At 41.7% G+C, this 25302-nt stretch overlaps 2 protein-coding genes across 15 annotated transcripts in view; both read right to left on the minus strand.

Moving 5' to 3' along the window:
- Positions 1-4553, minus strand: part of PPFIA1 (PTPRF interacting protein alpha 1) — a 58188-nt gene extending 53635 nt beyond the window's left edge. For all 7 annotated transcript variants that reach the window (XM_054827073.1, XM_054827071.1, XM_054827070.1 and 4 more), the window contains exons 1-2: positions 3168-4553; positions 1790-2053 (exon numbers count right to left, since the gene is read on the minus strand). In XM_054827073.1, the coding sequence (XP_054683048.1) occupies positions 1790-2053 (264 nt within the window). In that variant the 5' untranslated portion in view covers positions 3168-4553. The remainder of the gene's footprint in view (positions 1-1789; positions 2054-3167) is intronic.
- Positions 4554-5679: 1126 nt separating this feature from the next.
- Positions 5680-25302, minus strand: FADD (Fas associated via death domain). Of its 8 annotated transcripts, XM_054827114.1 has the most exons (8): positions 24818-25302; positions 24204-24486; positions 19257-19383; positions 16693-17041; positions 14744-14890; positions 8504-9478; positions 7823-7948; positions 5680-7260 (listed from the first exon to the last, which is right to left on the minus strand). In XM_054827114.1, the coding sequence occupies exons 1-3, from the start codon at positions 25116-25118 to the stop codon at positions 19347-19349; spliced, it is 621 nt and encodes a 206-aa protein (XP_054683089.1). In that variant the 5' UTR covers positions 25119-25302; the 3' UTR covers positions 5680-7260; positions 7823-7948; positions 8504-9478; positions 14744-14890; positions 16693-17041; positions 19257-19346. The 8 variants fall into 8 exon arrangements, with proteins under 8 accessions (XP_054683089.1, XP_054683092.1, XP_054683091.1 ...); XM_054827117.1 differs by lacking the exon at positions 7823-7948 and having other exon boundaries at positions 9302-9478; XM_054827116.1 differs by having other exon boundaries at positions 5680-7948; positions 9302-9478.

Here is a 25302-nt window from a genome sequence, read left to right on the forward strand (position 1 = left end):
TTTGACCTCATCAGAAATTTACACCTATGAAGTAACTAACTCTTTACCACAACAACAACTTGTCAAATACAGAAGTTATTTCTAATTGTAGCAAGAATAATAAAATATTTTTGATTTTTGAAAGCATCATCATCACCTTCCACAATCACTTGAGCTTAAGCACCACTGAGGACAAGAGTGTCAGTTTTCACACCACAACAGTATTTTTCAACAGCCATCTACAAAAATCCATACACTGCTGTATATTTATAAAAAATTGCAGTAAAATTTCTCTCAACTGAACTACTTGCTTTCCTACAGATTTCACATGAAATCATACAGTTATGACATTCTTGAAAATGGGAACTGTTTTTTTTAACTGCATTAATCCTTGAGTAAATGTTTAGAAAGAAATGTTTACATGTAAGTAGCTTACTAGACTTAGGAAGGAAAACTGAAAATTGAAAAGGGAAAAGAGGAACAGTGCAGTTTAGAGCTTGGGTGATTCTACTCAGCCACAAATTCAAGCATAACAGTTTACAGATCATACAATTGGCTAATGGCATGCATTAATGTAGCAGACCTGAAATAGCGGCTAAAGAGAAGCCACAATTATTACAAACAAAAAAAAAAAAAAAACAAAGAACAATTTTTGCCTGCAGCACATGATTTAACTGAAGGAGCAGCAGAGGCTGGAAATTTCTCCTTTCTGATTTCCATCATACCATTGTAACACAACTAGATTAACGTATTCCTCCTTTTTAGTTTCTAACCCTGAGTAATTGTCAGTACCAATTACCATACCAAGAGTCATACAGTGATTGCATTCTAATGAGAGCAGTGGAAACAGAAGAGTTTAAAACTACTGTTTTAAAGCTTATGAATGGTAATATTTAAGGACATGTAAACATTTGTAAAAATAATAAGTATTCTTGGAATAACGTATGCAAGTATAGCATCATCACGACATACTTGGGACAACAAGCAACCGTGCGAGAAAGCGTAAGGCTATCAACAGTTAACTGACACCTGAAAGCGGCCTCTGCTTTGCTTTTCAAAGTGTTCAAAGTTCAGTTATATTCTTGTTAACTAGAATGGATAAAACCCGAGAAGTTCTGTAGACACCAATCACCTTTTCTAACTATACACTACCGCCCTATTAACACATCTACCAATACAGGCTGTGTGTTGGTACACTGCAGCCTTCAGAAGTCAATAACTGGTAACACCTAGCAAGACAAAAGAGACCCAAACCAAACAAATCCAAACTCTCCAAAAGGAACTACATGAGTTAAACAACACACTCTGATTTCTACACTGCCATGACAACTCAGCATGTATTCACAAGGTAGCACTCAAACTTTTCAAGTTTTTAAATCGAAGTCCATAACTGCATCAGAACGGCCCACTTTCTTTCCCAGAATGGCCTGTACGTAATTCTTAAGCACGTGAATGAATGAGGCAGTTAGAAACAACACTAAAAAATACTAGTGGCAGAAGAAAGTCCATCAAGTTCTAGTAAACAAAAGGATGTAGATAAGACCTCACACTCAAGCTAAGCCAAAGAAAAGCCAGAAACTGGGAAAGCATACTGGAGGGTAAGGGCTGATGTTCCCCACTTGCCTTGCTTTTATATCTTTCTGAAAGTGAGCAAGCAACAACAGATACTTCAGGAAAGTACTAAGCTAGACTGATCTTCCTCTAACATAACTTGAGTCTTCAGTGAATTAAATATACAAAAAGACAACAAAAAGCCCCACAAAGAATACAAAAATTATTGAAAGATACCTTCCTTTCAAAACATCCATACCTGTGGAAGTGCAGTATTGAGCTGTCTCTGCAAGGAATCTCTCTCATGACCAACTTCATGTAGCTTGCCCTGGGTCAACGCTAGTGTCTCCTGAGTTTCTCTTAGTGTTTCCAGAAGGCGATCCCTTTCTTCCAACATGGACACCATTAATTGCTCAAAATGGGAATCAGCATCTGACTGTAACGGGGAACCTGAACCATGGCCTCCATTTCCCCCAGAGGGAATCTCTGCCTCACTGATGGTTGGCATCACCTCACACATCATCTTGAAACAAAATAAGACAAAACAAAGACCATAAATTTATAAGTCAAACAAATCTAAACAGGATAAGCAGAAGAATTTTGGATACTACCCATAATACCAACTTAGCTTTCCCAACGATAGCATCAGCAAAGGTTGCCAACACCTTAGCGTTTGCCACTATTTCATTAAGACTGCAGGAGAAAAGGTATACAATCAATTTAATCAACGCATCACTTCATAATGAGAATCTTGTGACTTCTTGCAAAACCAGATTTTTACTGCTACGTTTCAAACTGTGATCTCATTTTAATGGATTTATATTTTTGTTAAGAGTAAACTGTTGCTGAGATCTTTAAAACAACAAAGATAAGGCATGCAGTATGCCACCAAAAATTATACACTTAAACCAGTAACTGATTACACTGCATATTTTGAGAATCATTATCTGCTTCTTCCAACGCCTGAAACATAAAAGATAGCATCTAAAAGAGTACTTTGAGGTTCTGCTGGCTGTAGAAAGTCTATGGTAAAGTGATGCATGTAAATTAGTAGTAAATCCAAATAGTCCATTTCAGGAGATAGACATGTAAAGGAAGATAAAAAGCAAAAAAAAAATCATTATGAAGTGGTAGCAGCTGTCACTGTGGATAACAAAAGGAAAGGTAAGCAAAAATAATTCAAGCAGAGTATGAATACAATTAACAACGCAAATGTAAATATTGTTAAATTGGAAGGACTTTTAACAGACCCTAACAGATCCTTACAAGAGGCTAAGGCATCCAGTTTTTTTAAAAAACATACGAAAAAACCCCACTAGCATAATTACTGGACACTCACTGAACCACTAAGACTTCTCAAGTTCTTCAACAGCCTCTTTCAACATCACAAACCTACATGAACCTAAGGCAAATCAGAAAAATAGTTCGCTCAATCTCTCAGGTACCACAAAGTTTGTTCTCAGCCTTAAATTTCACACTCATATCCGAGCATTTTAAAGATCTATTAAACTTATTCTGAGCCTTACAGTGGGACCTCTCAATCCCTTGAAAGACTTGGAACAGCCCGAAGTGCTTTATAACATTTTCATGTATGATTACCATAAGCCCTGTATTTTCAACACCACTACATTATTTACCTTGCTCAATAAAATAAAAAGGCTTGGCAAACAGGCCCCAGGTTTCCTGCAGTACCAGTTCTTCTGTTTTTAGTAGTTTTTTGTTACCCCAAAAAACTTTTTGGATTGCAAAGCATCCATTCAGCTCTAGTCCAATGTCTATTTAATTGAAACACCCCGTGCACATGAAAACAAATAAACCTGCCAAGAACAGATCCAGTAAAAAGCAGCAGCTTCAGCAAACTAGCCAAGTCCAGAACAGAAGAATGTGAAAATAAACTGTCTCAGCTTCCCATCCCTCTATTACTGGCCCATAGGTCCTGCAACAGCTGGGATGGGGGAATCATGTGCCGAGGAACAAAAAAAAAAAAAAAAAAATAGTCTCATGCAGTGGTGCAACAAGCTTCAATAGTTCATTGCTAATGAATTCCACTCAGGTCACAATCGCATTATTAAAGAGCGTATGGACAGCACAGGAAAACGGCACGAGCTTTCTCGTAAAGGATTTGGAAAAGCCTCCCTTCTTTTCTCTTCTAGTAATTCCAACGGGAGGCTCTCCTTCCAGTTTCCTGGGTCTTAGTTCAAACATTTATAATCCCAAGAGCAAGGCGCTGGTGTCGCTTTGGAAGGCGAGGACAAGGGCGACCTGTTGTTCCCTCCGCGCTAGTCCTCCACCCGCTTTAGCCCGGCCGGTCCCACCGACGATGCTCCGGAACCGAGATATCCAGCCGAGAGGGGTGAAAGAAACCCGCCGAGAACGGAGGCAGTGCCCGGGTATCGCAGGCGGGGGAGAAAGGCCCCGAAGAGAGACGGGGGCACCGGTAGCTCGCCGGCGGGTCTCGCCGCTCCTCTTCCCCGCGGCAGGGCCCGGCAAACAAAGATGCTGGCCGAGGAGATGGGGCTTTTCTGCTACCTCTCGCCCCTCACGGGGAGCGCCGGGCCGGGCCTCCCTCCCCGCCGGAGGCCCCAGCGGCGCCGGGAGCGCGGCCCCGCAGCCGCGGCAGCCCGCACACAGCCGGCTGGGGCTCAGCACAGCCCCTGAGGAGCGAGCCCGGCCGCGGAGGCCCCGGCGCCGCTAGGGCCGAGCGAGTCCTCCCTCCGGCCCCTACCGAGCGACGGGGCAGGCTCCCCCGCGGCAGGAGGACTCGCGCCCCTCCGGGCCGGGCCCGGCTCCGCCCGCCGCCGCCGCCTCCACGTCCGTGGTGGCCGGCGAGGGGCCGGCTGAGGCCGGGTAGATGCCGCTGCGTCCCGCGACAACGGCGGCAGCGGCGGCCTGGGCCCGGCGGTGCCGCCGCGGCCTCAGGGAGCGGCAAAGGCCCTGCGCGCTCGGAGAGCCCCGATCGCCGCCACCGGCCCCCGACCTGCCGCCCGCCGCGCCAGCACCGAGCGCCGCCGCCTCCTCCCGCTTCTCCCGGCGCCCTCTGCGGCTCCTGCATAAATCAGTGCGGGGCCCACAATGCACCGCGCGGGGAGGCTCGGGCGCTCCTGCCCTCCTTCCCCACCGCGCTGGGCCGCGGGTTCGAGACTCGCTCCCCCGCGGAGGCCGGGCTGCAGCCCCGGTGAGCACCCTTTCCCTTCTACAAGCGATACTCTTGCCGCCCACGGGTGTCCGCCCGAAAGGAGGGCTGCCACGTCTCTGGAACAGAGCCGCAGGGTAGGAGGCGTGCTCGCTGAGGGCTGAGCAACAGGGCAAGACCAGAGTCATCACCGCTGCATGTGCCAGAGTCGCCCTGCAATCGCGGTCCTTCCCGGGGCCTGCGTGTCACGGCATGGCCTCGTCAGGCGGGTCTGCCCTGCTCCTGCCTGCTGCGGGCATCGCCTGCTGAGCAGGAGCTGGGCCCTGCCCCGATCCCTCAGCCCGTTCCCATCACCTCAGCCCGGCCTCTCGTCCTTGACCTGCTCCCCTGGCCTCGGCCACCGCCCATGCCCGCCACCCACACCATTGCAGTGTACGTTCAAAAATATTTGAGGGGGGGTGGTGGTGGTGGTAAGCTGCGTGTTCAAGCCTTACGGCTCGCAGAGCTATGTGAGGTGATGGTTTTAATCAATTAAACGATGCAACTAACGGCTGTGTGGGGAGTAAAGCGGCTGGAGGAGCCAACGCCTACGTGGGTGTGTGGGACATGGAGAACAACAGTTGAAGCAGTAAAATGAGCCATTTCCCGCCATAATGGATACGACGTTTCTGTGTGCTGTCCGACGACTCGGCGTGGGCGACGAAGGCTTCTCCTGCCTCACCCTGTCCTTAGCACAGCTCTGGCGAGGGGTGGCTTCGCCACCATAGCTTATTCTCCACAGGAAACGGGCCTTGGCTACGCTGACAAAAGAACTCTTCTTTTTTTCCCTGTCTTTCCAAAACCAGCATATAAACATTTTCCGCTTGCATTTATATAGCTTTTACTCTGTTCCCGGATGATCGTGTTTCTGAAACTTTTTCCATGCACCTGAGTACAGTTGGAGTTTGTAGGCAAAGCTTAGGAAAATCTCTTTTATCTCTTCCGTTTGCGTTACTATTATGAATAAAGCATTCGCATTTTGGACCCTATTCTTGCTTTTATAGTGGAAAGCTCTGAAAAGCATCACAGGCCAGTTACACAGACAGAGGCACGTCATGCCGAAAAGCAGCAGTTGGCTGCACCGAAGGCTGTGCAGTTTTGTGACTGGATTACTTAATTTGTAAACGCAACATACTGACAGCACCGGATAGAAAGCATCATTAATGAGTCGCTCTTCTTTCCCCCAAATACAAAAATCTTTACAATTACAAGTTTACTACAGTGTGCTCTTTCCCTTTGGTATTTGAGCCTTCAGGGTGAATTCAGGTCATATTTTTAAGCTTTTCCTCTACAGCCATGAGGTGTAGATTTTTTTTTTTCCTCTTGAAGTTTCTGATATAATCACATGACTCTCGGAGCTGGAACTTTAAGGAAAAAGCCAAATATTATGAGGCACATTGAAATCATGAGTTCTGCCAAACACGCGTTAGCATAGGTTTAACGCTGAGTAATACATCATTGAAGTGTAATTGTATAAATACTGATATCTGACTTTTCAGTATAGAAAGAGTAGCAAAAAAAAAAAATGCCAAAATCAATTGTGGTCTTCCTGAGGAAACCTCCCAATGTTATGAATTAACCTGTGCTGTCAAATAGCCTCAGCATAGCTCGATGCTATTATTTATAAGATTTGATATATTGATATATTTAGAAACATATAGGCTTCGATGTTAACATAAACTACTTAAAATTATGATGGGAGGGGAGGAAGGCAGGCATCATTCACTCAGTGCTCTCCTTCAATCTGCTACCGAGGCTTTAACCCACACTGAGGTTTCTTTCACATAATTCACATTAATGGTCACAACAAAGAGCATGGAATTTCATCCCAGCCAAAGCTTCCACACTGCAGTTACTTCAATGAATTCAGAAATTTATTTCAGAATTCAGAGTTTTATTCAGAATTCAGAAGGGAACAATGTGTAGCACCAGGACCATAACTAACTTTTGGAAAAGAAATTGAAAAATTACAAAACCTATACATTTCAAAATATTTTTAAGAATTTAAGGCAACTATCTCGTTGCCACGAGTTGACAAGCAATGACCAGTTCCAGCACAGAGACCTGAATACGAGAACCAGTGTAGGCAACTGGTCCCTAGTGCTGGGGTTTTCCCCGCGGCCGGGTCACCACTGAGCACTACTACTTCAATGCAGACCTGAGAGTTTGTGTCGTGCCCCTTCCTAAGCCGAGGTCTGAATTTTTGTTCCCCGTGACTATGCTTCTCGGGCGCGTCAGGTGTGGTGGTGAGGGCGATGGAGTCATGCGGTACCTTTACTGATAGGACAGTGCTCATTATTTTGTCCTCATCCTTTGGGAGTCAGAGTTCAAATGTGCTGAAACTGCTTGACCTGGCTCTGCCTAACCGATGTTGCAAGTCGAGGAAGTCCTTCCAGGTCAGAATCCAGGTGGACAGTGCATGCCAGGAAAGGCAAAATCCTCACCTTTCATCTTGATTACTTTTGCTGTATCACTTCTGTGGATGAGGAGGAGTTTGGTCTAAGGAGCTGTCAAGGAGCATCTTCAAAATAACATGTTCTAGCAAAACCAAAGCAAGGCTGAAAAATAAAGTGGAATTTACAGCTGCATGAACAAATACAGTTTCACTTCTACTTATCACACATAAAAACTGGAAACTAATAATGTTAATAGAAAGAATCTGGCCTGATTTGATTTTCATTTAACATACAAGTCAAATGGAGACTCTGTGAATGTAAGGGAAAAGGTTAAGCACTGTAATAGGCTCAGAATTCATAATCTCTATCAAATTGGACACTACAATACATCCAGTCAGATTAACCAATCTCAGACCCAGGTTATGTAGAATAAATTCAGAAGTGAACCTCAATATCCACCTAGATCCTAAAAGATGTCATTACCTTTTGTCCCAGTTTGGGATGTCTTGGAATGTGGTTGTTTTTTCTTTCGAAACTAAGTTTTAGTTTGTCCTTAAATGGTTAAACCAAAAATAAACAGTTGTACCAACTAGCAACTATAATCATGCTTCATTATGAAAGCAAAGAACCTTCCACACAATTCTGAAATGGAGAATAAATATGAACAAACTCCATATATTAGTCTTCACTTCAACCAGTTTGTTAACAAGGCACAGACTCTCACATTCAGCTTTCCCAGCTCCTCTCATCTGTGGTTGGACTTCCCATCTAAGAGGCTCTGGCTGTAGACCCTCCTCAGCCTCAAGGAGTTGTCACCTTTATCTTTGTCACCTTCAAGTCACGTATCACTCTACACGCAAGTTTCAGAGGAGAGATGGAAATGTCATTGCTTAGGCACTTTCTTCAGAAATGGGTTTCAGCCTCAGGTGGGAATGGAGTTCCCATGGCATATAAATGTCTGCTATATAAAAGGGAGGCACTGTCTCCTCACATATAAAGAGCTAGGTATTTATTCATGCCCAAAAGGATGGCTTAGTCCAGGAGGGAACTTGAATCCAGAATATCCGAGTTAAGGAATATGCCTCCCACATGCCTCCTTCGTTAGGCACCTCGCTTTGTGAATGCTACACACAAAGCCCAGACCGTGGATACAGCAGAATTTCTGAGGCGCCTCAAAAATATGCGACAGGTCTGATTTTGAAGCCATATTGCTATCCCCATGTGCAGTCCGCCATAGCCCAGAGCGAATCAGCATAGGGTCAGGGCTTCAAATGCCACAAACACGACTGAATAATCAGATCTTTGCGTAATGCTCTGTGTTGCACATAATACACATGAAATAATAAAGTCAGGAGAACTCCCAGGTTGTGCAAATACCAAAATATTTCTCAGCATTCCTACTTACTTTGTAGCACAAGGAAAACTGTTTCCTTTTTTCTTCCTCCTGGGCACGTAACCCAAGATATACCATACAACACAAAGAGGACTAGCAGCTCAGATCTTTTTAATTAAATGAGTATGATGTCTCTTTTGTAAGTTCAGCAAGAGGTCTGTCTCCGTGTCCATGTCTTTTAGTGAGACGTAACACTTGTAGACGTGTCCAGAAAGAGCCATACTGTACATCAGCTGACAGCAAAGTAATCAGTTCAGAGACCCAAGTTAAATATCTCTCCACTCTTTGCACCTCAAAACCACATGATGAAATTCAAACAAAAGCTGTTAAAAACGAGGAGGAGGAAAAAAAAAAAAAAAGAAGCTTTCCTTTCCTGTCACATGATAAATTAGATCCTAATGTTTATCCAAGCTCAGCAAAACAGCAACCTCTTCCTGCCAGTGAATTTTGCTCGGCGAGGTGTTGGTGTCCAGCCGTGCCGAGCTGCCTTCCCTGCCGGCAGCGCGGCTCTGAGGACAACCACCTGCTGCCACCCGCTCGCCCCGAGGAAGAGCTGCTCACCAGAAGGCGAAGGAGCAAAGCGCTCCTCCGTTCGCTCCACGGCAGCGCGGGGTTGCATCCGCTGCTTTCTCTGCCCACAGAGTGCTTTATGGTTCATTTGTACTGAAATTTCCTTTGTGAGCCTCAAAGCCACCCTACACTAGCACTGAAAATAGTCCAAGATCGCCTACACATTTTTTTTTTCCTTCTGAGTCAGACCGACGGTACCTTATTTACTCCTTGTCCTTTATAGATGACTTAATGACTTACCAGCAAAATGCATTTTGAACACATCTCAGGCATTTCATACCAAAATGAATAGATGAAAGAAGAGGATTTCTGCCAACAGTGCTGATTATTCTTTTGTCAGTAGATAGACGTGACCCGGACTGTTCTGTTACCGTAACAAATGTCTCCAGAGGTTGCTAGACAGAAGAGACGCTTTGCCTGAGGGAGAAGGAACAAGAGGAGAAGAGGCTGGAAGGTGGCCTATAGAGAAGAGGACGGAGGTAATTAATGGTTATGCCCATGTATAAAGATAAGTGCACTAGTAAATGTGTCAGCCCTTCGGCAATAGAAGCCATGACTTCTAGAAACCATGCCTTGACATGGTTCTTCTTTACGTCGACATTTTATTTCTATAATATGGGTCTACATGGATCTATGTCGGATTTAGGCAGGTGCAAATCAAATCAGAATTGGCTCCTCTGTAATTTCAGAGGGTTTCGAGTTGGACTTACTGCATCTGATAAGGAGAAAAGTCTCCACAAAACACACAGGAAATGAAGACATGCAGAAAACTAAGAAACCAGGTGAACTTACGTGACTTATTTTAATGGGAATCATACCTATGTCAATACCATAAATATTTTTCCTAATTTAGCTGCTGTTCCTGCAACCAAAACCACACATGCCCACTCAAGTACTAACCCACTGAACTCAAAAAGGTTTTCAGCTTAGTTTCAGCTTCAGTTGTGCAATTTGCAGTTCAGAATTATTGCAGCTGTTGTCTTTTTTTGTATGGGTTTACAGCAGCAGAAATCCCCTAAAAAGAATTTCTAAAGCAAAGTATCATTTATTTCCATCTTGAATGAAATATAGCTCTAATTTCTAATGCAAACGTAGTCTGCACTAAGTGAATGCACTGATTTCAGCACATCTTCAGGTTTTTTGGGAACTATAATGAAAGATACCTACCTAAAAGTGCATTCAGTTACAAGTTCAGGGCAATAGGGTTGCGCATTATTTAGCTACACTTTAAAAAAAAAACGTAAGGAAAGTCCAGATTCATGTGACATATTTGTGAATAATATTGGAAGAAGCAGCTGTCTGGAGTCAAGAATCCAGAACCAGCTGTGGTAATGCAGCTCCTGACTAACTGGAACAGGTTTGGATACATTCCACCTGGCTGACCACCTACATCATGAACCCATTTACCCTCGGTTGCCTCTGTAATCAGTGGAGCGAGAGAGCCACTCCATGGGAGTGATTCAGATCTTTGGTGTGGTCCATGAATCACCCGCTCAAGATGCTTGTCTCTTCTCATTGACTACAGAGGGAGCCTTGGGCAGCCGGACTCCTGCCGTGGGAGCCGCAGTTAGATGTCTAAACCAGCGTGAGATCAATCTGGGCTGGGATGCTGGATACGTGCGAGAAACAGCAGAGCTTGCTTGTAGGAAAGCGAGTAGAATGAATGCGAATGTCCGTAGAAATAAGCAGTGCTTGTTGTCAGCTTCATTGCTTTGGATTTAGCAGCCCAAGGTTTGTCTGTTTTGTTAATTTTAACTGCTCTGGAATTAAATTACTGTATTTGCAAGACTGGAGCCTAGAGGTTCAGAGCCATGGCAATCTCTCAGGATATATAAAAAATCAATTACCAAGAAAAGAGAATTATGTTATTTTTATTCCAAAACACGCACACACTGATCTGAGTGAGCTCTATACACATTTAGCCTTTCACCTGTTTATTTCGCAAGACCCCAAGAGAGAATTTTAATAATACATGCAATGAGCTTTATACGTAGTCTGACTAGAGTAAAAATGATTTGCATGTGAAGTAACACTTTGGTTCCTGTAAATCAGTGTTTGAAGGAAAAAAAATAGTTTCTTTTTACCTTGCCTGCTATGCAAAGGCTCCTACTGTTTCAAGTGGCTTTGGAGTAGGCACTAAGCAAACTGGACCATGATTTCTATGTACTCAGGATCCTCTATTACTAGTCTTTCATACTGTAGTAGATAAAAGCATTTAAAAAATTAAGAGATCTCATATACCACTTAAGCCTATATTTAATCCTTAACTGACTAGATTTCAAGTGATAACATACCTTTCATTACAGGCACATTGCCTACATGAAACTGTATGCAGCAATCACTACCTTCATTATACAGATGCATGCTGAATTGAAATATTAACCGATGGATGTGAAGATGATAATGTTGATAAGGTATTAGTCTCAAATTGTATGTGTGTAAACAAGGCAAAACGATTTTTCTGTGCTTCAGCTTATAGGCAAATGAAAAAGTAAATAACACTTTCAGTGAATCACTGGTTTATGTACACGAATTAAATGTTTATTTTCACCATTTTAGAGCTCCCCACTGTCTTCACAGTATTTACTAAAAATATTCATTTGCTAAAATGAATTGGCTGAGATGACTAAAAACCAACACGGCCTCAAAATGAAGTCATAAAGAAAACTGCAAGAGATAAAAATTCTAAAAAAAATATGGAATCTTGCAATGGCAGCAATATATTTTGCCACAAAACCATCCCCAGTTTCATGGTGATCCTAAGGCTCAGATGAAATTGTCTGCCAATAGAGATGGTGTATTAAACGGCTATCAAAGAAAGTTCATTTCCCAGTATTATTTTCCTGTTCTGATTAATAGCAATTCTGCCTAGGCAACCAAGTCATTTAAAACTAAATTTCACCTTCGGCATTTTGAGAAGAAGGTTACTAGGTCAGGATATGACATGGAAAATAAGTATAGGTATAAGCCATATAATGGTAAACATTCAGCTCAGACCACCTACTAGTGGCCTTAAGCAGCAGAGTGACATTTAAAAGCAATCAGACTCAGCAGAGAACCTTCAGGGCAAACAGACAACATTTCAGAAAAAGCAGCTCTGCTTTTGCCAGAGGAAAAAACCAAGACCTTTGGGAACAGTGCTGAAGTCAACTTGAAACAAATATTAAGAAAAATAATGGAAATATAGTAGATGGTGCTTCTCCTCTTTTTGCAAAATTATCGTGGCGTCTTTTTAAGTAAATTCCTTCCCTGCTTACTTCAGCGGTATACCTGCGCTATAAAGTATATTCTACTCTGATGTTTAACTAACACATACGTGAAAGGTAGCGCATGCCTGTCAACACAGAAACCGAGAGCTGCAAGTGGCCTCATCCTTAGCTTTTGAAGAGACACCATGACTTTGAGCAAAATTCCCTGCAAATCCACAAACCCAGAGTGCGCAGCACGTGACCTGGGCGAGACGTGCAGCGGGGAGGAGAACCCGTGGTCCTCACGGAGAAGGCAGGACACCAGGAGCATCCTCTCCAATGTCAACAGGAGCGGTAGCTGCCTCCGCACCGCCCTGCTTGCACGGGTTATCCCTATCGCCAGATTCACGTTTCCCTTAAAGAAAGGCAGTTTCAGGGTTCCTGTCCGAAATTTTAATTTTAGTGCTGCTGAGATACCCTGGCGTTGAGATGTACGTGTTAAGGATGCCTAAGTCACCGTCAAAGCATCTTTTTTTTTTAACAATAAATAAAAACACAATGAGACCTTGTGTCCTTCTTGGCTTGCTATTGGCAGCGTGTCTGTTACTAGCCTGGGCAAATTTACCTTCCCCCTACACAGGAATCTCCTCTGTAAAACTACGGTCAGGGAGCACGCAAAGGATTTAAAAACTGAGGAATACCTTCTGCAGCCCCTGGAATTAGAAGTTTAGGGGATCCAGTGCAATCAGACACATAGAGAGTCTAAATACAGTCTGAATACCAGTAATTTTTCTCTCACCTATAAAGGCAGCGTACTTCAGTAAAATCTCCTCCATCAACATTATTAATCATCATGTACAATACTTATGTCTTCCAGAGACAATATCTCATTCTCCTGACTACAATAGCAATTTCTCAATTGTACAACTGAAGTGGCCAATTTCTGCATCCCCTTCTAGAAAAAAGTATCTGTTAAGAACAGAGCAAGACGTACGCAGCTTCAGCTAGCTACTACTGAGCAGTACGTACATTGGAAGCTGAAGCTAATGCTGCCATAAATAATTATATTAACCTCCTGTTTGATACCGGTATAACATGGCTTTCTGTCTGTCCCAAAGACACGAGCGCCAAGTCCCAAGTGAGCTTGGCTTTGTGTGTACCGTGGTACCCACACTACAGTGGTGTGTTCAGAAACGCACAGCAGAGCCGCGTCCTGTGGAGACGGCAGCGGTGATAGCAGGGAGAACAGGAAAATGGACTCCTGCCGCGCACCCCCTCATATGGACATTTATGAGCACAAGCACACGTATTGCCTGCTCTAACTGGAGTCAGACTTTACATAACGCAGGCTGTGCTTCTTGACCGATCCCTGCGGGTCACTCCTCTGAGTTCAAGCATCTTACAAGACTGTGTTTATCTTCACCTGAGGTTTGATCCAGCGTGTCCTCAGTTGCCATCAAGGTCTTTATGCCTTGTCTTTTGACTCATCTTAGCTACCAACGAAAGATTTGTCCCTGTGTTGTGCCAGATAATATTCTTAGTCACTCGAGTTTTCTTTTTGCCTTTTTCTGTTTGCCTGAATGCCTTGTTCCTTTGTATGGAGGTATTTACATAGCTTTTATCAAATTACAATTAATTAATGCTGGCAGTTATTAAATAAAAAGCCATTTACAATCTAGCTGCTGAAAGTAAGATTACATGGCATGTAGCTTGCAAGAGAAAAACCAAGAGAAAAAGATATGAAAGGTGCTCCTCTCCCTGCTGCTGGTTAAGAAATCATTATTTCTAGGAAGGGGGACAAAAGCTGAAAAACCTTGTCATTGGCTTAAGTTAATCCTTAAATGAAGTGAGAATAACAAAAAAACCATTTAGTAAATGGCTGAAAGCCACATGTATATAGAGGGGAATAACTCATAACAGAAAAGACAGAGCTGACATTGTTCATCTGTGCCATAACTAGCAGGGCAAACGATTTATTCCAACGCTAAATTCCTTGTTCTCCTGAACACAGTTCATATTAAAGACCCTTTGACCATACCATCTGTTTGCATTGTCATTCACATTTAAAAGAGTCAACATAAATATTGACTCACGAGCAGGTTCGAGCTTAGGCCCGTCAGTTAAGCTGCCACGATACACTTAAGCTTTTGCGCAAAGAGCTGGAGGAATATTGGTCACTTTTTCCTTTTGTGTCACATACAATCAATCAGTACTCTGCATACAGGTCAGATCCTCTCGCAAATCCAAATAAACGTATGACTTCCCTTTGTGCCTTAAACAATTTTAAATGCTGATGCCCAAAACTTCCAGGAATTATTAACATTTCTTCATATACAAATGTGAAATACCAAGCCTAGCCAAGGTGAGATTAATTTAGCAGTTTCAGTCTAGTGAACTGTTGCCCTTGCCACAAAAGCCATCGAGGAACTTGGCACCAACTCGCTCGTTGTAGGTTTTACCTGTGAAGCCAAAGACTGAAATGGCAGCGACTCACCTGTCTTCTGCCATAAGCATTTAGGGGCATCACGAAAGAGCACGCAGAACGAGAAGGAAGGATTCTTCCATTCACCTTGGTCAGGTCGATCATTTCTAAACTGCACTCTGCCTGTTAAATCATTTCTTTGGCGTCTACAGCTGCTGCCTGCAAGAGCAGAAGTAACAGGGAAGAGAACAGCATCACAGATTTTTATATTGACCCAAAATATTGAAGGAAAATGCTGAAAAATATATAGAAATTGTACTAGAAATTAAGTCACCTCCTGTGTTTAAATCTGCGAGATTAAAACAATGGCTTAAAATCACTTTTGCTCTGACTGATCTTGAAGACGCAGCCGCTGGCCCTGAATTTGTACTTAATATTTAGCATTGGCCCAGAAATACAACACAGTTGTTTCTAGCAAAACTAGGGTTGCTCCTGGAGATTGTCATGGGCATATATTTTTTACAGTATACAGCTTATAAGTGATTGACATAAGTTTGAGGAGCAGTATTGAGAAATAGCTCTGTCAGGAAAGTCTTGTTTTCCAGATTATATCAAATAACTTTACTTAAGGGTGTGTGTATGTATGCATATGTACACACAGGCTATATACACATATAGAGAGATATATATGTGTATATACATGTACACAAGCATATCAGGATTTGGGAGGCACGTCAGTTGTGTGTCCAACACTGTCTTTGTCTCCCATAATAAACCTTACTGTTTCCTTTCACCAAAATAACATGGCACAACTTTGATTCCAATGTATCTTTGAGTGGTGTACAAACAGTAACATCCCTTGCGTAAATATTCAGCATTTACCTACTACACGTCCATGGATATTTAGCTAATAATGGGAATATTCAGTATAAGTGATATAACAGAGATAAGTTCTGCAGTACCAGATTTTTGCTGTAAACAGATTAATCAGATTTTATGCCAGCCAAAATCTACAGGGACAATTTAAAGTTTTAGGTACCAAATCCAGCGATGTTTCGCTGGATTGGGTTGCTTTATCACACATTCTGCAGAAAGGTCAGGATATCCAGTCGTTGCAATGGGGACGGTTCTTGACTCCCGATTTTAAGTACCCAGAGACAGCATCTCTTACCCATCTCGGTTTGCAGCCAAAACGCTGTATATATGGACACCAGTTAATTCTTAGCAAGGTTTATGAGCGTACAAAGGAACGGTTTTTCAGCTCCTAGGGCTCAGTTTGGTTGCATGATTAGAGGCTTTTTTGTCTGCCTTTAATAATGCCACCTTTGTAGTACCAAAATACATGACCAAAAGAAGCTGGCAGCATTCTTCAGCCCGCAGTTCCCCATTACTGCTCTTTGCATGGGAAAAACAGGAAGCTGCTGCGGTAACATTTGACATGATAACGTTTCAAAAACAGGATATTCCCTGACCTGCTTACAGGTACCACGGCAATTCCATCCGTGCCCATTTTTCCCTGGCTGAGGTTGTCCTATCCTATTTGAATACATTAAAAACCACTGGACCAGGCTGTCTGAATAACCAGGGATGATTCAAGAAATGTCAAAGTCCTCTTCAAACCACCAAGAAAATGAGTGTTTGTCCTCCCTCAGGCTTGTGTGTTATAATTATTCAACATTTAACGATGGGGGGGGGGGGGATAGTTTGTGGGAGGGAGATAAGGGATGAAAGCAACCTTTTAATGGAGAAAATGGGACAAGCCTATGGGGCACTTCAGGTATCGTTTAGATAAAAGAAACTGGGATCTAATTTCTCCATAACTCTAATTCCTCTGAATTAGCCTGTGGGAACTTCTCAGACCTCGCAAAACAAATTGAGATCCCCACAACTCAGACCTGAGCAACAGGCACAACCCTATTTAAGTCACCGATTATTGAACTGGTCACCCTTCAAAAATTCAGTTCAACCTAAATGTAAGTATCCCTAATAATAACACTCCACAAAACAGTAAGGATACTAACCTAGGAAATGCACGAACAACGGCATTACATTATGCGTGAAAGCAAAGTCAGGATTTTCAAAGGTGTTGATTGATGTTAAAATTAAGTACTCCAGTTGTTTTTGTGATGGTATCTACTTCAAGGATGTAGATCTAGACACTTCTGCAAACCTTATTTTACAGAAGTAAAGACAGGTGAAATCTGTCTTTGGCAAAATGATCCAGTCCTTTCACACTTCTCAGTAGATTATCCAGTAGAAACGATTACTGGAGAATCAGGAATTTCTAGGGCTGAGGATTTCTCACTCTGACGAGGATTCCCAAGTCCATTCCCACTTGAAACAAGACGAGTAGAAAGGAGGAAGATATTCCTAGGGAGGAGGAAAAAAAAAAAAAAAATCAGTCGGAGTATCCTATGCCATGCTCCAGCTGCTTTTAGTTACCCCCAGAGGCTGTAGGGAGCACAAGCATCAGATATGTACGCCGAGGAGCTCAGGGAGAATTTGGGATCTCGGCTGAGCACCAAAGCGGCTTGGACACCTTCCTTCCTCAGCACCTCATTCGTGTACTAATGCAGGATGGAAAATGAAGGTCCCATCCACAGAGTTACTCGTTCAATCAACGCCCACCATTTGTGCGTGCCTCTTGCTCACATTAAGGTACTTACTGTTTTATTACATTCGTCTAACACGAAACTAAGGGATTGAAATTCTTATTCGGTCTCACAAATAAAGGTTCAGAGTGAGTCAGGGCTGGAGTGCCCATAACTTTGAAGTACCAGGAAATGAAAGGAAAAAATACTGCACGAACCGAAGGGCCTTATAAATACAGTCATCTAAGATATACCATAACATTTAATATCTCTTAAAATTCACAGACCAGATGTGGAACTTCACATTTCAATATAAAGAAACACACGTACTGTATAGAGATAGGAAGTTCTTTAACATCAAAGTGCTATTTTTTGTAAAAATAGGGTATGTTTTACAGAAAATTATATGAGCAGGTCCACAGCAAATAGCTTATTTAGGGGGTATATAACAGAGCTGCAAGTAGCTGTTAGCTAGAAATGCACACTTTATTGTTTTTAGCTCTAATTAGTTTTAATTCATCTGCATATATATTAGGTACTTCATGCACAAACATGCAGTTAGACACACAAGTTTGAATTTTCCCATTCAAGCTGGATACAGAAATGGAAGGGCCATGTGCTAAGCTGCTGGTTAGAAAAATGTTGAAAGCAAATCTCTTAATTTCTAGCCCTGCGCTCTCTCGCGCGCCCTGTCCCAGTGGGGCAGCGGAACCGAAAGGAAAGAATTCAGTCAAGAAATTTCATTTTACATTCCAGCACTTGGAGCTTGGATTTTTTTTATATGCTTACTGACCGGAGAGTGCAGCAAATCTCACAATTAGTAACAGCTTCCAAACATTATTCAGCTGGCTGGGATAGCCAGAAGGTAGCATGCTGCAGCCGCACGCCCGATGTACTGCCATGCACAGTGGCTGCCATGAGAATCATGGCTTTGGGGGTAATTCGGACGAACCAGGGTTTCCCACATTAGGGACTTTACTGCCAGGAAGCTGTGGCTAAATTCTGCTCACATTGAGTATAATATAAAGAAAAAAAGATAAATATAGGATTTGGATCCCAGAAACCCTGGGCCAAGACTTGCCAGGTGCTGCACCCTTTTAATTCCCATTTTCTCTGCAACTCTTTTTTTCAAAATTTGGCAATATGCCTAGAAGCAACAGGAAGCACCTCTCAGGGAGACCACTGTTTGGGAAAAAAGATAAGCATTTTGCTTGATTGTTCACATATTTAGTGTTTGGTTTTGGGGTTTTTTTTTTTAAACAGATGTGGGAACCTATTCCTTAAAAAAAATAATAATTTTTTTAAAAAACAAATATTACAAATTCTGAAAAAGAATGGGAAAAAGATGAGCTAATTTTGAGTAGAACTTTAAAGTAAAAAGGCTGTAAATACTCAAAACCTCCAGACATTAATGACAAGAAAAGTTTTGTAGCTTAATATTTATACCAACCCTTTCTCATGGTTTATATGCTACCGGTATATAAAATCTGGTACCAGGTTTGAATACAAAAATCACTTACCAGCTTTTGTACAGAAATGCAGACTTCATACATCTCTTTGGATAAATCTTTGCCACAGGCAGCACGTACACTTGCAGAATAGCTGTTAAAACCCTTTTCAAAGTTAGACCACAATAAGAAATGCTCACTGATTAAATTCTGCAAATTATTTTCTGAAGTTAGTAGTCCTGCTGCTATCAGTGACAGTAACAGAATTAAGAAGTGGAAAAGAAAATGTCTTGGTTATTATTATTATTATTATTGTTATTCTCTTCCTTTGTTATCCTATTAAACTGTCTTTATCTCAACCCACAAGGGCTTTTTTCCCATTTTTCTCCCTGTTCCCTTGTGGGGGGAAGGGGTGAGCGAGTGGCTGCGTGGTGCTCAGTTACCGGCTAGGGTTAAACCACAACAGAAACAACATTATAAAAACTGTAAACATTTTTAATTGCAAGATTATTGCTTCACAGGAAAGTTCTGTAAAACCAGGCTCACCTGTAAGTGAAATGCCTACCACAGAACATCCCAGCTGGACGGTTTTTTACGTCTCTGATGACAATGGTCCAATTTCATCTCTGTGTAACTTCACACAGCACAAGAGCCTGGTCTGAAAGCTTGAACACTATGGAGTAAATAAAAATGCCAGTTTGATAACTTTTTGAAGCATTAGACATACAAAGTTGACATTAAGCTGCTTTCCTTAGCAAAGGTACTTACGACATTGTATTGGAGACGTAATCCTCAAAACCTCTTTTAGAGATATTATTTTTATATACCAGTCTCTTCAGAGTCTTAGAGAACAGGTACCAAAACCTTAACTTCCCTACGACAGCTGGTTACTTTGAAAGCTTAAGAACCGTGACCTGCCAGAAACACAGCATTACCCTTTCGTTTGATAAACTAAACCCCAAGCTGAAAGAAAGGAAAACTACGTTACCATCCATACAAAAAGAACTGTACACATCGCGTGTTTGGAAAACGATGAAGAAGTTTTCAACTTCCAAGACTGATCAAATCACAGGAATTGCTGAATTTAAGCCCAACCAGTGTTACCAACTTAACATATTGCAATAATGCATATTACATCAAATTTTACAAGAACACTTTTGTTATTTTATTTTTAGTCTGTTTTAAGAAACGAATGTGTAATGCTCTCAAGAATGAAACAGTAGCAGAAATAGCTCTGTGGATGGAAGTTATGCCTATTTAATCATTACGAGTGCCTGTAAGTTTATTCCACGCAGAAGCCTGCGTTAATCTGCGCTTTCCTGGCAGCTGCGTAAAGCTGTGCTTCCTTGTCTCTAAACCTGCAATTCCCAGAACCCGTTGCAACACACCCTCTTAATGTTAAGTAATCCTCGCCTGCAAAAATTTTTATGAAGACAGATTCTTCAAAAGTTCTTGTCCCTTAACTCGAAACTCCTTCTCCTACCCCTCATCTCACCCCCCCAATTCCTATTTTTATGGTATACAGTTGAAGCAGCGAACTAGTTTCTGTAATTCTACCAGTGCATCCTTGCAATAAAAACACTGGCAGAGAAAAGAAGTAATAAATCAAAGAGGACAAACAACTTAGAAAAATATTTTTCCATGCTGGAACACATTTTAAGGATGTAGGTGATCCATGCAGGGAATGGGAAGAATAACACAAACCACGTTTTGATAATTTTGAAAGAAACAAAGGCAGTGATTAGAAATAAATTTAAATTGAAAAATACTCAACCAAAAAGCCCAAATTAAGAACATGCCGAATGCCAGAGAGAGCTCAGAGATACACCAACTGTTACTAAGCTTTTTGCATTAGACAATTAAATGAAGCAATTAGATTTCAGAAACTAGCCAATTATTTTAGGACTGAAACAAAGGCTGGAGGAAATACAGCTGCCTGTGTTTGGAGAATGGAGAAAAAGGAAAACAAAGCATTGCATTTGAAATATTCATGACAACCAATTTGTATAAGAGGAATTTTAATTAAAAGTTTAAAAAATTATTTTAACTCAGTAATGAAAATAATGCAATTTTAAAAAAAGCAAATACCTTAACATGTGATATATAGTTGATATCTTCAAAAATCATAGGAAATGGCAAGCAAGTACTGAACAGGACTGTGAAGTGACATGGAAAAACAATCCTCCAAAATTGAGAATTCTCCTGCGATGACACTTTGGAACCTCAGCATGTTTTGATCTGGTGTTTTCTCAAGGCTGTAAGAAAACAGGACTCTCAAGAGACCAAAAGGAAAAGGTTTTAATAATTCCTCACAGGCAGATACTCTTGCAGAGTATCACAGAGAATTTGATAAAATGGGTAATTAAGTTACTTGTCTTGCACATTCAAAGCTTTAAGAGCACGCTAATGCTTCAGTGCCAGTATACACTTCACAGAACACGGAAGCCTCTATCAATTTAACTTCCAAACACATCCTCTAAAAGCCTGAACAGCTTTAGAATAAGCTATAAGCTGTGTTTTTAATTAATTATAAAATAAATACGACATCCTTACCGCAGCATGACCAGCAGAGAAAAGAACTGCAAGGCACTTACGGAAGGCCTATCTCCCGTGCACGTGACTCTATTTTAGGCTCCTGAGGGCTGGCAAAGAGTTTTTTTCTCTTACGCTTCCCCGAGCGATAGCATTCAAATGCTGTTCCTGCTAGGAAAACTATAACCTTTTCGACACTTCGGAGAAATGCAGCGACAAAGCTTTTTGCCTTTTTTTTTTTAAACATTCCAAGAAGGACATTGGTAATGCAACGCCTGTTTAGCACCACTCCTTGCTTTAAAAGTGTCCTTAACATTTATCTTCTCCCAATTAGAAATATCATCATAGATAGCAATCCCGTAAGATAAAAAGATGACAGTTCCATTTCTTTTGGTTTTTAGGGGAGTATTTTTTAATGAAATGTGCACATAATTATACAATATAAAACTTTAATTCAAGTTATAAAAATATGCTTATTTGAGTCCAAAATACTTAATTTGAAAATAAAAGACTGCCAACTGGATCACAATACATTTCCTTACAAATTGTACCCTTTTCCCTTACCCCTCCTCCCAAAAAAATTTTTTGCTCCCTTTGTTCCATTTGATTGTGTTCTCACATAATCAACTTTTTAATCTCTAATAAAACCAGTTTTTAATTGGCCCTGAGGTACTGCACAGATCAATGCAGTCTAGGTTATTGCTTTCTTATGCAGTAAAACATCCACTATGTACAAATCCTTAAAGAAATGAGAGGGTTTTTTTAACTTCAGAGGCAGAATATTTCTCATAGCTGATGAGTACTTGGCTACAACTAACAACTTATTCCTACTGATTCTTAAAATACCCTGGCTACGTGCAGTATACTTCTTTTCATATTCCAGATAAATCTATCTTCTGTGAACCAGAAGACTTAGTACAAGGGGATAAGAAAAACATGTTACCAGGCAGATTGAACTTGAAACTGCAGCAGAGCCATTTCACTACAAACATAACTTATCTCACTAGCTTCATTTCTACTACACTCACAAAGATCGCTTAGGGGCAGAAAGAAAAAAAGTCTGAAGCCATCATTTTCTTTAAATACTGTAGAATGAATACCATATCTAGGAAACAAAAACCTTTTGAGCTAGTAATTTCACTGAAGTGCAGCACTGTATCTCCTACTGGAAGTCTTGAATTGATAATCAATACCGACAAGTATTGGAGCAAGTACTTGGAGAATTGTACCTGCCCAAAAGGCAGACAAGCGAAAACTTCTGTATTACTTACTGCTCCTTTGCTTGTACACAATCACTGATATTTAATACACAATGATCAGAAAAACACAAGTGATTTTCACAATGAAATGAAAAGGTAAGTTCACATTACAGCAGTTTCCATTAACTACAATCGTCATTGTCTAAACTAGAGGCACCAGCTTCAACAGAAAACTTGCAAAATTATCAATAATAACATTTACAGAGTAGTGGCATATTATATGCTGACACCTGGCCTTCGCAGTAATGGCACCATGTAAAAGGAACCTGAAAGGACCTGAAAGTCCCACAGGAACAGTAGCAAAAAAGAAGCCTCTTCAAGTATCTACTGATGTAGTTAGTACGATGTTTGCAGTAACAAACAATCCTACGCATTCAAGCAATGATTTCAGAGAAATTTCCCCCCTCACGTAGGAGACAGTCCACAGAGACTTTTACTGCCCTGCATGTCTCAAAGCTTCTGCAATTCTTCCAGTCTTAGGTTAGGCATGAAGGCCATTTTTTGAAGTCTGTTCCAAATTAAAGCCGAAAACTGAATCTGGTCTCATTCATAAATCCTCTTTCCTCTGCGAGTTGCTTACAACCGCTTTCAAAAAATGTAAAGGAACAGGAATGAACTAAAGAATTGCAGGGGATCTGAAGGAGCTATTGGATCCGGAGCAATCTTTGAAGAGAACAAACTGTAGCAAAGACAGCTGATCTTCACCGATATCACTAGAGGAAAGTACTATGTATTCACTCTCAGTGGGCTTTCATACCTCTCCACTAAAGACAAGCCAGTTTGTTTTCTAGGTTTTCATTACAATATACACTTCTGTTACCAAGAGCACAGATACTGCAGCTTAGTTATGAGGTGAGATGCAATTTCAAGGAGATGTGACCAGACTCTGCGATACAAGTTATTAAAGGATTCCTAGTAAAGAATCTTAAAACATTCACAGCAGTAAAAAGAAGCTGCTGTAAACATCTGTGACACACACACAATTTCTCTGATAATTTCAGGAGAACATTTCCTTCAGGATAATGCAGGCACTTGATAGAGACATGGGATTTCAACTAGTTCATTTTCAACCCGGGCACATTTTCTGCCAAAAAAAGCCACCACAATAGTTACTAGCCCTCTTGCACCGCAGTCTTGGGGCCTGAGGTTACAGCCATCTTAGTAACCTTTTAGGGAGAGCAAATGTATTTGACAAATTATGGAAGACATTATCTTATGCTATTCAAAAATCCCAGTACACAGCTAAGAGGCCTACTCCTTCCCCGTTTCACAGTACAGTTACAATAGGTCACAGAAAAAAAAAATCCAACCTCCCCTTGAAATTTTAAATGAGAGTTGCCTCACAAGTGTCCCATGCATGTATTTCCAGAGAATATATATCTGAAAACTACCTACAGTAAAGTGACTCTTGTTTTCAGGTGAGCAGTAGAACAAAAGTGTAAGAATTTCTAAAAAATGGAGTTTAGGTCTACTAGAAGTTAAAATCTCTAAAAGGAAGCATCAAACTGTAAAACACTACCTGAAAAGAATTTTTTTTTATGCTAATCTTCATGTGACTGCAAATTAACCTATTAAGGCACATAAATTAATGGCAGAATAAGTAACGGAACCAATGAGATTTTGGTTCAGAAGAGTAAAAGGCACTTCTACTATTTTTCATCCATATCTGTGTGACGTGTAAGTGTTTTGATATTGATTTCACCTGGTTCCACTGTTCAGCAGCAAGATCTTCTGTTCAACTGTGTCTGCCACCAAATTCATATTACAGTCCCGAAGAGCTTTTATTAAGTCAGTCACCTTTGCGTCTTTTCCCTTCCATTTCTGCCACTCTCGAAGTGACTGAAACAACTGTTCGTGCAAATTAAGCGGATTGGCTGCCACTATTCTGTCCATTTTCACTTCAGAAAGGCCAAGTTTTCGTATCAGCCTTTTCCAGTCTCTCCCGACATTTTCACATATGACTTCCACAGCTGCCTTCTGAAGACCTGAAATAGCAGATATATATCAAGTTACTGATGGATTTAATAAGAAACACGAGAAAATCGTTAAAAGTTTGATAAAAAAATGGAAGCAATTTCCACCCCGGAAAGCTGTTTGCAGCAAATGCTGCCCTCACGGTACGTTTCCAGGGCACAGCACAGTCTGTGCAGCAGTTAGTAGCGGAAGCACCTTAGCAGTGAGCTCAGCTGCAGCAGGGAACTCAGGGCAGCCGTGCTCTGTGTTTGCTCTAAGCACACCCACAGCTAAAGGCTGCGTACAGACTTACTGGGGTTGTTGGGGGCGGGGGGAGAAATATTAAAAAAATAATCCACCTACGTTTTTCATGCACATCTAGTTGATCATCATCAGCATTAACTTCTCCTTCCTCTACGAACTGCTTTAGCTGTGAGACCAAATCTTCTCTTTTAATGCTCTCAAGCAAGCCTTCAAGAAACGACACCTTGTCTCTTGCAATCAGCTGCTGCTCGAGAAGGATGATGAAGAGTTCCCCGCCACTTTGCACAGACTCAAGCCTCCTTTTCCCAATTTTCCCCCGGCAGAGAAACTTCAGGGAGGCAAGCTCACTGTCCGTCAAGCTCGAGGAGAAAGAGTGCAGCAGAGTCAAAAACGGATCCATGGTGCCGAGGCCTACACCCCAACCACCACCAGGCCCGGGCCGAGACACAAACCGCGCCGAAAGGCTGACGGAATCCTGTCGCCGCCCTCCGGGGGCGGACTGCGTTCTTCTTTGCACAGAGCAACTTCACGGGAAAGCAAGACCAGCCCCGACCCCGGCACGGCTGCAATGGCGGAACACCAGC

The sequence above is a fragment of the Grus americana genome, chromosome 5 (assembly GCF_028858705.1).
Source record: "Grus americana isolate bGruAme1 chromosome 5, bGruAme1.mat, whole genome shotgun sequence".
Classification (NCBI taxonomy): domain Eukaryota; kingdom Metazoa; phylum Chordata; class Aves; order Gruiformes; family Gruidae; genus Grus; species Grus americana.